Source organism: Rhynchophorus ferrugineus, unplaced genomic scaffold (assembly GCF_030347505.1).
Source record: "Rhynchophorus ferrugineus isolate W39M unplaced genomic scaffold, kcgeb_rfMv2 rfM3, whole genome shotgun sequence".
In the NCBI taxonomy this organism is placed as follows: Eukaryota; Metazoa; Arthropoda; class Insecta; order Coleoptera; family Curculionidae; genus Rhynchophorus; species Rhynchophorus ferrugineus.
Window position 1 is genome coordinate 52,891,463 of NW_027472582.1, and position 12,959 is coordinate 52,904,421.

The window sequence follows — 12,959 nt, forward strand, 5'->3', positions numbered from 1 at the left end:
TACCTTTCGCTATTTCATGCTCCACATTCGGATATTTTATCGGTTCCAACTACACAACAAATTTAGAACACAGAGTTAGAACACAAAATGAATTCTATATACTTGATTTTTAACTGTCTGTAGTTCTTCATTTGAGTTGATTCTGAATTCTGGTTCGAAGATTACAGCATTATAATCTTATGAGCCCCCAATAGTTTATGGATTTGAATTACGCCCAATGTTTTTTATGAACTTTACGGCAATCTGTTTCTTCATATATTTAGCTGTTAATGATATATCATAAGTAGCATTCATGGATATTTTATATTGACAAGTTTTAACATTTAAATCATGAGAAATATAGGCTCTTGATCTACATAAGTGTGGGAATAACCCTCTCGACATCCCTTTGTCCGCATTATTAACATTCATTATCAGTATTTAAATCAGCAGCCAGCAACAGGCAAGTCTTGTACCGTTAATTTAAATAATATTTTAACTTTCATTGTGATATTCTGGGATTTTTGTTCGACCTGATGCTTGTTATATCAACAATTAAATAAAATTTTATATAAATGGTCCAACAGTCATGATGAGCTTCATACGTTACTGTGTTGTTTTTTTGAGTCAAGTTAGTAAGTGTTACAATTATTATCACTTCGAAAGAATATATATATATATATATATATATATATATATATATATATATATATATCGAAATGCTAAACAATTTTAAGGAAGGATTATAAGTAAGGATTCAGACTATTCAACATCCCATCTATGCAAAATCGCAAAACCTTACATCGAATGACTTTTTAAAAATGGATAGTTACGATCTTGCACATTTATTGAGTGAAGTTTTCTATAGTATTGGATATTGTGTGGTTGTTATATTATTTCCAATTTCGAGGCGCTAATATTAGCAAATCAAAATAAAATTAGCCTTCACTGTTTATTTCGCTTACTTGCAAAGTTGTTTGCAAAACATATTTCCATTTTCTGGTTATACAAATAACCTTTCCTTTAAAACCTTTGTTTTAAAATAAGTACCCTTTAATTACATTTTATGTTGGACTTTTGCTAAGTATGTGTAGAAACATTTAAATTTGTGGTAATTAAATTAATCTACACTCAATGCTTAGGCTTTATTAATTTACGTGTTTCTTTTCAAAACGGTTTCATAAAAGTATCTTGATAAGGTCAGAAAAATGAAAAGTCGTCCAGCAAAGCAGATTTTTTTATTAAACAAAACGTGTTATTTTACGTTGATAAATCTAATTTATTTTCATTTAATAAGGATGAATTTGGACAAAAAAGCGGTCAATTAATGTACGTTTCTATTTATTAAAAAACATTTTAAGAATAGGTTAAACAGATTTGTGATATTATTAGTCGTCGGAATAATTAATGGTAATATTTCAAATGTTTAATTTAAGTTATACATAATTAAATATTAAAGGATGATGTTTACGCCGAGTTTAACATTAGAGTTTTATTGCAACGAGATAATTTTCAAAGCTAAATAATTTTCACAGTGTCTTTGTCAAAATTAGTTGATTAAATAAGTTGTTTCAGCGATCAGTTTATTTACTATTTAGCTCTCTCTCACCGTCTCTTCTAAAAAAATAATTCATTGAATAGGGAAATTGATGGAAATTGTGTTGAAAAAGAAAATCAATTTTAAAACTGTAAATCTTCTAAGATTTTATTTCCATATTATTAAACAATCTATTATATCAATCTACATTAACAGTTCGATGTATATATATGCCACATATTTTTTATATCCGTATAATAATGCAGGATATTCGTAGTCATAAAAGTTTCTTTTTTTGAGTAGTTGCACTAACTGCTACTTCCTACCGGACATTGAATATATCCTTTTCTTGTTTGTTATTATAAAACACATGCTGGTTTATTTAACATAAAACACTTTGATATGATTTAATCTTAATCTAAATTCGATCTTCGTCCTTTTTGTGATATTTATAAGCAAATCACCAGAAATTGATGGTACTTGACGATGTCTATTTGTGCCGGTTTGGTCGACGCCGTGGTCAAGTCAACAGGATGGTTCCCCTACTTTTGAGATAGTCGAGCGATCGAATCTAGCTGGGACATGGTTGTAATTTGAAGTTTTGTGATTGTCCGACAAAGAAAATCACTCCAGTCGGGTCAATACTCAGGCTGATCATTCTTTGTCCAGTTTTATTACACATACAACTATTTAATAACTATAAAAAAAGTTTCTATCTAAAAAGTTTCTTAAAAATCTTCTTTTGAAATGCCATCAAATATTTCTTTCTTCAGGTTTTTCTTCTTTTTGAGTCACCATGTATCTGCTACTTGACACCATTATAATGTACAATACTATATTTTAGTTAAAAACTATCTTGCTTTTTATGTGATCAATGAGAAGGTCCAGTTCAGTTTTCATGCAAGTAAACAGATTACCAATGTAGTTAAAATATTTTTCAATGCCGGACTCAAAAAAAAATTTCTTATTATCTTTGATTAATATTTTGGTATTTGTTCTTTATTTTCCTTATTTTTTTTGTTAATAATAATATATCAATATTCACTATAAAACTAACAATTCTAATTTTTGTCCTAAGCTCCTATATTCTTAACGTGAACTATATTATAATGAATTATATTTTATAAGATATGTAAGTATATGTATTTCTCTAAATATTCGATATTTATAATTAAATATTTTAAGATTTATTAAGGATTAATTAATCAAAAATTTTACCGAATAATATATTTCACTTACAAGTATTTTGTAAATTGATTGTTTATTCTTAGGATAAATAATGCAACTATGTGTTTGTAAAGCAACATACTATATTCAATAATTCATTGGGTGGAAGCATATAGCCTTCATTTCGCTTGAAATATTTTCAAAGGAAGAAGAGATGGGATGGTCTCAAAATAATAGTGAGAACTGAAATAGAGAACAGTACTACCTAAAGAGCGAACAAGGATAGACTAGACAGTAAAAACGGTTTGGGACGACCCCGTTTCTGATTGGTGTGGTCTCGTCTTGTGATCGTCTCGCATTTTCAGACGGAACCGCTAAACAGCCCGATCCATCAGTGCCGCACAACTTTCATTCCGTTAAAGTCGCTTTATTTCGGTAAAAAAAATCGAAAATGTTTGAAATACACAACGACCCCATGTCGCCAGCGTCGTCACCAGATTACGACCAGTACCCGACCAGTAAACTGACCGATTTAACAAATTCAAACGATAAGTTTATATCTACGTCGATATCGAATCAATCGGCTTTTCACCAGAGTGCTTTTAAAATGTACACAGTTTCTTCCAGCCCAATGCCTGAACAACACTACGCCACGAACATGAAATTTTATGACGATTTTAATCAGAAACCATACGGACCCGACATCAGGCTTCAGGAAACTTCTGTGTACCCGTATTCGAACACGTACATCAAAATGGAACCTGACGATGAGCACCCAGTGTTGAAAACAAGAGCGTACGGCAGGAAACGAAAAAGCATGGACTCTGAGGATGAGAATTCATACAACAGCAAATCGAAGAGTCGGAGAAAAACCCAACAGAGTTACGAAGACATACAAAATCAGAGGATAATGGCAAACGTACGCGAGAGGCAAAGGACTCAGAGCTTAAACGAGGCTTTCGCCAGTTTACGAAAGAGCATTCCAACGTTGCCTTCTGATAAGTTATCGAAGATTCAGACCCTGAAGTTGGCCGCCAGATACATAGACTTTCTGTACCACGTTTTGTCTACTTCGTCACCGGAAAATCCTGGTGAAAGTGATGTGTTAGGAAATGTGTGTTCGTATACAGCCCACGAAAAATTGTCCCGAGCGTTCACAATGTGGAGAATGGAAGGACACGCGCATTTGAATCGACAACAATGTGATTTAAGGTGAAACCATCGTGAAAACTTGACTACCCAAAGTAAGTAGTAAAGACATTTTGTTAATTCTGTTTCTCGAGTCAACGTTCGTGGTTAAAAGAAAGTAATAACATTTTTTTATTGCAGTTGCTGATAAAATGTTCCAGTCTCTAGTGACAGTGAAAAATTCAATGGTAAATTGACCAATTTATACAATTTCCCTCTAAAAGAATAACTAATAATATAGTATTATAGATTTTGATAATGTTATTTCGCGTTTTTCCACTGAAAGAACATGCCTGTGATATAAACTAATATATTTGTTAATTATTTTGTTAAGATGTGTGGCATAAGGATTGTTTAGAGAAAAAATTAACAGATTTAAAAAATATTCTGCAATTATTTAAATTCTTTCTTTAAACAATATTATTTCATTTAATTATTTTCAATATCTTAAGTATACGTAGAAGATCGAACTGGTGGTATGGAACCAAAGAAAAAGTGTATTTTTATTCAAACTACAAATGTCATAGTAGTATTTAAAATGTTCTTATTCTGTTAAAATCTTATTTATTAAGAATTACTTAATTCAGTTTAAACATTCATACAAATTACGGACTTCGTTCACAGTTATCGTCCTGAAGCATCAATAATTTGTTTTCTGTAGTGAATACACTTATTTTGTGCGAAAAAGGCGTTACTTCATTCGGTTGCAAGACATACTTTTCAGTATATTTTGTTTCAGATAATAAATGTTGATCAAAATTTATTTAAAAGCATTATTTATATTTATAGTGAATACAAAAACTATGCTAATACATAACATTTTTATCAAACGATGTATTTTTTCAATTTACTTAGTGTATTTTTTAAACTACTTCTTCAAGAAAACAAATTTACATATTTCAGTATTTTAGTCAGTAATATACTTGTACTCACTAATGTGAGACTCAGCAACATAGTGTTTCTCAAGTTAACTGATTATTTTTCTTGAACAATCTTTGTATATACATATTTACGGTTGCTTAAAGACTTTATTTATCCACAGGAAATACAAGACGTGTAAGTCACTTTATGACTGGTTCATTTAGTGGAAAAGCATTACAACAGTATACTACGTAGGAGGTATTTTTTACATCCATTTGCTTTGTGATCTAGATTATAAATTTATATAAGCAAGAATAATTACGGATTAGTATGTCCCCAGTAGTTTATAAAAAAAAATTAAATTTGATACGTTGAGAACGATTGGATGCAGCTGTTTATTTTTTTGTATTCATTAATGACTAATGTTTTTCTTACTGTTCTTGTATATTGTCTCCAGTTTCATGGAGGTTGTTTTGCACCACATCCTTGTATTCCAAATAGGTACCAAATGTTTTTTGTTTTAACTAATGTACAGCGGGTTTTATATTATCAATTACATTTTATTTTTATACTACTAGTAAAATATCTTTTTCTATCTATTTGATACTTCTTCTTTATATATATATTTACGAACGAGTATATGAATTGAGAAAAAAGGAAGATGCCAAATTTATGCTGATTTGTACAATTTTTAGATGTTTAAGGTGTATATTCAATTATGTAAATTGAAATGTATTTATTTATTTTTGTTAAAAATAAAATATTTTTATAACATCTTCGTGTATTATTTTATAATTAAAATATCTGAAACAGTAGTTGAAAGTAACGTACCGTTGTTATTTAAATAGTGTAGATATTAAATTTATCTTCAATATTTTTTATATATATATATATATATATATATATATATATATATATATATATATATAATATATATGTTTTAAAGTCTCCTTTTACCAAATAGAGGTTTATCTAGACTAGACTTACAGTTTAATGTGAGCTCCGAACCACGGTCCTCGGCACTAAGCCTACTGACTAGCAAGTGACCAACTTAGAAATCATCCCAGAAGACCTCCGGTCTTACCCAGCCTGGTTACTGGCGTGATTGGGATAATTTTCCTTGTCCGATTTTGCACTCTTGTCTAAAACAATTACTAATATTAATTTACGACCATGTCCCAGCAGGATTCAAATCCGCCACTATCGCAACAGTAGGTGCACTGTCCTGTCGCCTTTATCACTGCGCCAACTTTATTTTCAATATTAAAATTGCTTAAAGGAATGTTCGCCTTGTCGATCGGTATGTGTGGCTGTTGATATGATGGTTTATCGGAACACTCACTACTATTTTGTGGAAGGAATTCGCACGGTAACAGATACTGAGACACCTCCTGAATAAAGATTTGTTTATTTCATATGTTAAATGCTACATGTGTTCAACAGGAGGATGGACAGTAAATGAGGTTAGGTAAAGGAAGTATGGAAGCGATATGGAAGTGGTACTGTTACAAAAGTTAGAGAAAAGGAGAAAAGAGAGAGACGTCGTCGTGGTGGTCTTTTATAGCCGGGAACACCATGGGACCAATCCACTAGCATTATCAACCTTTGATTTTAATGTAGATGTACACGTGGAGGCCTAAAGGGTCTTAGCAGTCGCTACAATCTGATAACAACATTGCATGTAATTCAAACATTTTAAAAATAAATTATATTTTATATATAAATATGAATTTGCGATTAGTTTTCTTGTAAATTCAAGATTTAATAGTAAAGAGTTTTCTGCATTACTTTTCAGAGTGTTATTAATCGCTACATATTCTTTCATTCATATTTCCGGTACCATTCAATTTTTGTTTGGATCAGAAATATATCTAAGTCTGGGGAAAAATAGTTTTTTTTAAAGTGATATCTCTAGTAATATTTATTCAATAAAGCTATGCTATAAAGATATGCTATGACGCTATAAGCGCTTTGAAATGGGGATTCCAGAAGGTTTATTTCGTGATATTTTGCTTTTTTATGCTCAGAAAATTAATTTTTTTTTATAACATCTTTATTAGATACGCTTAGTACAATCTTAATTTACAATTAATTTATTACTACTTTTCTTATGTATTTGGATTAATTAACAAGCAAAACGAGTGCGAGAAAATACATCAGTATGTATTCCTCAATTATAAAATTATAATTATTTATTAATTATTAACTTATAGCTCTAGTTTACACTAATAGTACACACTAAATGTTCACACAAGTTCGTATGGTTTTGTTCGTTTTAATCTCCTGACATCCTGCGCGCTATCCAACAGTTGTTTTGCTTCCACGTTAGTATCATTAAGTAATCTTCTTTCGTGTTTCAAGGCGAAATCCTGCACAACTTTGCAAATCCATTTGATTTCCAGGTCATCGTGCAGTTCTTCATTGGTTACATAGCGATAGGCATTGGTGATCTATCGAAGAACCTTGTTTTGACAGCGCTGTATGACTAACTGATTTGAATTTTTAGTGCAACCCCATATTTGCACCTCATAGGTCCAAATTGGCTTTATAATTGTATTATAGATCAACCTCTTTAATTTTAGATTAAGTTGAGAGTATTTTCCGACTAACAAGTATAGTTGTTTTATTTTGGTTCTAATGTGTTTTGCTTTTTGTCTAGCGTGATGCTAGAAAAGGAAATATGCAGAACAGGCTCATCGAAAATTATATGGCGTTTATGGTGATGAATGTTTAAGTGAAATTCTGTATAAGCATTGGGTTTTGCGATTTCGTGTCTTTGGTTAATTGTTCATAAATCTATAGAATTCTTAAAAAAATCCATATAGACTAACATTTTGCATTTCGTGGCACTAGAAAAAACAAGTTTCTATTTGTGAAACGAAAATAATTTGAGAAATTTTTGAAATGTAGCACATATAAATCTAGACGACACTGTAAAACTACGTACATTTTTAGTGCTTCAACAAAAATGGGAACAGTTGGCCGAGAAGCTTTAGTGCATCATTCACCGTACAACTTGGACGTCCGTTTACAATTTGTTCCGGTTGCTGCAAAACTCTCTAAATGGTGCAAAACTGATTTCAAAGAAGCTTGTGAAAATCGTTTACTTCATTTTAATATCTAGTTGATTATGTAGAACTGTGAAGTTTGTTTTGTAAATTCCTGACAATATTTTAATTTTTTTTATTATAACCAGGAAGCTCTTGCTTATATTTTTGGTAAAATGTGTATATAAGTGCCAAATAAAGTACAGTAAGATTCTCATAAATGTCAAAATAGATGTAATAGTTATCAAATTAAAAAATTTGAATATAATAAGCTTTCTTGATCTCAAGACATTTAACATAACTTTTGAAGAAAAAATATATTGTTTCAGTATGTGATAATAAAGGTTCCTGGTTTTTGTACAAAGTTATAAATATAGAGTCCTTTTCCATTCATATTTATGTTTATCATATTTATTTATGTCACAAAACAATGTAATGGAGACTATTTGAGAATTCATAAGTCGCTAAACAGTTTTTAATATTCTTTTCTATAAAGTGTTGTTGAATCTAGTGAGTTGACAGCATCATTTTCTTAAAAGTTCACCTATAGCTCCTGAATTTGTACTTAATACTGTCAAATTAGACGTATAGATGGTTTAATGAGCTGAATTTTGGATGAAAAAGTTGCGAATAGTAAGAGACCAATATTATAAGGTGTACTACAATAATTTATTCCAATAAGCAAAGAAAGAGTATTTATTATCACTACATTTGTCTTGTTTTACATTTGTCGATAAAAGTGAAAGCTAAATATTTTTTATACAATTATGCATTTATTTTGCAGTTAAAAATAGATTTATCAATGTTTTAGAATTAAATATCTGAAATACTTTTTAAGATCAACTATTATACGTAGATTGGGGCTAAAAAATAACTAACTAACTAACTATAACACAAAGTAATATTAATTAGATTTTTTTGCTTTTTTTGATACGAAATATCCGTGAATGTTAGTTTATTGAATGTGTGAAATTTTCTTTGGGATTTACTTACATAAACGTACATTTTATTCTTTATTACTATGAAAGTTCTCAATCTTACTGAGAGTTGTTTTATTGTTTGTAATTATGTTATACTAGTTGCACTTTTATCATTAAATATTCTTCTAATTAGGCATGCTGATTCTTCGCTATAGTCTAACAGCTAACAAAATTATAAATAAAAAGCCTGTTCAGAGAAAATTCGAAAAATTTTGCGGTGTATTGAATGCGTTCTGTGGCGATCGGTTTGATGTGGATGAGACCAGATAATGGAGCCTGTGTTCGTGCTCGTAAACTGAACGAAAAACGAGGAAGATATAAATCGGATACATGACGTTTACTGTTCTCGATTTTTACTGTCAATAAGAATGATCACCTTGTCCGACGTTAAGCAAGAAAGAAGCAAACAGGACTTAATTATTTTTTTATCTATATCCAGAAGAACATTTATTTACGATGTGAAGATGATACAATTTATATTTATTTGATTTAGACATTCTTACTCATTTTTTATAATTTATTTGTTTTAGTTTTTATTTATGTATACATTTTACCAAACAGGAGGACTTTTTATCTTATATTAATAACTGAGCCACTCTAAACAATATCTAATTTACTTTAAGTTTTAATATTGGTTTACTTTGAGAAATAACAATAGTGTAGTTCTTAACGTAATCTACTCTGGATGATCTAGATTAATTCTCGACGAAACTTAAGAATCATCGAATAAATATCAATAATAAATATAAATATAAATCGAAGAAATAATACCCAAAAGTATTAATATATTTAGAATAGATTATATTGAATGAAATACAGCTACAGCAATATTTTGCTCAATCCTTGTAACATTTTTTAGTAAGCTGGTTGAAATATGGTTTCCGTTTCATATTTTAAGGTTTCATTCTTTTCGAAATTTCTTTGAAATATCTATTTTAGTTTGGGGTACAGAAAAAGTCATATAACATAGACAATCAAAGTAGTTTTTGCGTTTCTTTAAATGGCTTATTCATTATATATATATATATATATATATATATATATATATATATATATATATATATATATATATATATATATATATATATATATATATTCCGTAGGTCTACGTTTATTTATCATTTATATTCACATTATATTTAACCGTATCGAAGGAGTGGAATTTTATTTCAAACATAAAGTTTAAAACAATTTATTTGTTTGTTACATTGTAAAAATCGGAAATAACTAAGAACAGCAGACGTTAATATACAACTAACAGAACGATATTGAATTAACAACACGATACAGTGCTAATATATTATGGGAATAAAACATTCAACAAAATTAAACAAACAAAGAGAAAGCGAATATTACTTTACATCTACGATAACTTTTTGCCCTATTTATTAATATACTTAATAATAATATAATATATTCATGAATTATATATTATTCTGATGTACGAATATTCTTAAATTTATGACATGGAAGACTATGACATCTGTGAATTTACAATTCTTAATTTACAATAGCTTCAGTCGACTTTTGTCGTTGTCATAACAATGTTCCGTGTTATTCACAACTCGATGAAAATATGATTGACTTGCTTTGCCACCCACCATATAGGTTAGATCTAGTTCCTTTACTACTGGATATTTACATTAAAATCACTGTCTTTCTTGAAGGAGAATAACCTGATGAATCAAGTTGAATTTTTCCTAAAAGTCGTTGTCATTTGACAGACAGAGATTTTGTAATTCTAACGATATTTTCTTTATATACCACTGCCTAAGCTTAAGTTAGTTATAGTAAAAAAAGACATTGACGATACAACAATATTATTCAACAACGTGCCAGTGGAAGTAACTCAGCTATTCTAACTACCACTTGGGGCTATCTGAATTTTTATTTGAATACTGTAGCCACAGAACGGAATTAGACTAGTAATCTTGGAGGTTCTATTATGCTATATAATTTCTATATATATGTATATATATATATATATATATATATATATATATATATATATATATATATATATAACTGTTTCATAGAGTGATTTGATGAAAAGATTATGAAGAATTGAAGCAATTTCAGGTGGTAAGATTATCTCACTTCGATCGATTGTAGTAACAGAAAGCTTTTGATGACTCTGAAGATCGATTACTGAGTATATTGTTTTAATAACGATTATAAATTAATGTATTTTTATTATCATTTCCTCTCTGCAAAATTGTTGTATTGGCGTCGCAGGATTTTGAATATTTCTCAACATATTTTGCCCTTGTTGACGATCGGCCATAACCAAATCGCATTTCATTCCATATCTTTTTTGGAGCTGTTTTTGTGTCTTCCATACAAATCCATTTCAATCTTCCATTCGTTCAAGTACCTTTCGACAGACACGTAATAACCACTGTATACTGACTGTCGATTAAATTCATTTCTAACAAGATCTTGGAAAGACCCCTAGTTTCTATTTGTTGTATTATATTGTATTGTATTCGAAACTCTGCATTCAGGACAGATGTTTGCAGACAGTAACAATGTCCAAATTATAATATTTCGTATTTATAAGCAAATAACACACATTTTAAAACTAGTTATTTTCTAGAACTATCTAATATTTTTTTTCAAATTATTATTAATGTCCGGCTCTAAGACCTAAATATAATTAACATTTGATGGATGTGATCCCACTGGTGTATTCCACATACTTTTAAAACATGGCATAGTTTTCACAAATATCTGTAATAGTTCAAAGAGGTTTTATCTCTTCATTCTCCAAGTACGTCCACTATTGTCAAGCAGTTATAGTACTTCGGCGTTTTTTTGTGATCGCTGACTGTTGCCATCTTTAAATCTAAGTGGATGCCTTCACTATTTAACCGACTTAACAATAAAAAGGAGGAGGTTCTATGTTCGGCTGCATATTTCTCTTAATGTATGTTCGCCGTTTTCTCCGTCAATTATGGACCGATCTTCAAAATTCTTTTTTTATTTGAAAGAGTGCATTTCCAAGGTGGTCACGTTGGAACAATCAATTTAGGATCTGATGGGTGAAAGGGGAGAAATCGAGGGAAAATATAAAATTTCAAAGGCACGTACAATATTTTCACATATTTTTTATCTAAAATCATCAAATATTGGTGTATAATGTTATTACTGAACCGATGTAACGAAAAATCGGCAGTAGTTCAATGTAAAAGTCAGTCACTTTGCCTTTTAAGCTACAAACCTATCATATGTTACGTCGTAGAAAAGCTGTAAACAACTGTTTCTATGGTGTAATGATTAGAACGTTGAGCTCATACGCGGAGGTCGGTGATTCAATTCCCCCTCAATCAATGTTCTAGTTTGATTGGAACATTTGTCAAATCACCTAGACGAGGTAGCGGACCCAGGGCCTGAAACGTTCCTTATTTTCAATAATTGTTTCTTTATTCTTATTTTTCCTCATTCGGGCTGTAATTTTACTTACGCTATCCATTGTAATATTTAATAACACAACTGCATAATTTAACGAGTAAATATCTAACACAATAAAGACAAAAATAAAATATTTGAGAGAATTCAAAAATTAAATAAGGAAACTCACTAAAAAGTAAAAAATAATCAAACTTACATTTTTAATACAAAAAAGTTTTAAAATAAAATATGTACATAAACATACAAATAAAAATAAACAGAAACTTATTTAACCTATCTACTACACGTATTTTATATTCTAGAATATACACACAATTTAGCTTATTACCTACCGAAACCTATTAGATATTTATCTAAAATATTACTTTAACTACTACCCACTGATCAGTTTGAAGTTGGTGTCGAGCCCAAACTATACAAAAATAATAATATAATTTTGTGACATATACACAAAATTAAATTACGAACAAAACAAATCTGTCTAATTTGTAAACCTCATAATTTCACACCGTAGATTTGCTTATATAGTAAAAGTTTATTGTAGTGTGTTAATTCGGATTATTGTACAAGTGACGATCAAATGTTTTTGAGCATACACAGTTGTGCTCGTTTCTTTTTAACATGAACTTGGCGTCTAGTCTCATGCCTATGTTCGCATACAGAATTATTATAGAATTAGATTTAGACTATCAGGTCTATTTTTTGTATATGAAATCCACATACGTTCAACTTCGGATGATTCAATTTTTGGCCATTTCTTAGTCCACTCAGTAATGCCATTGACAGCTT

General features: G+C 29.8%; 1 protein-coding gene across 2 annotated transcripts; it reads left to right on the plus strand.

Moving 5' to 3' along the window:
* The first annotated feature begins 3,056 nt into the window (after positions 1–3,056).
* On the plus strand, positions 3,057–5,503 carry Twi (twist bHLH transcription factor). Of its 2 annotated transcripts, XR_013005281.1 has the most exons (3): positions 3,057–3,927; positions 4,013–4,059; positions 4,914–5,042. XR_013005281.1 is itself a non-coding variant. In XM_076400928.1 (2 exons), the coding sequence occupies exon 1, from the start codon at positions 3,135–3,137 to the stop codon at positions 3,897–3,899; it is 765 nt and encodes a 254-aa protein (XP_076257043.1). In that variant the 5' UTR covers positions 3,057–3,134; the 3' UTR covers positions 3,900–3,927; positions 4,013–5,503. The 2 variants fall into 2 exon arrangements, 1 of the variants encoding a protein (XP_076257043.1); XM_076400928.1 differs by having other exon boundaries at positions 4,013–5,503.
* The last annotated feature ends 7,456 nt before the right edge of the window (positions 5,504–12,959 follow it).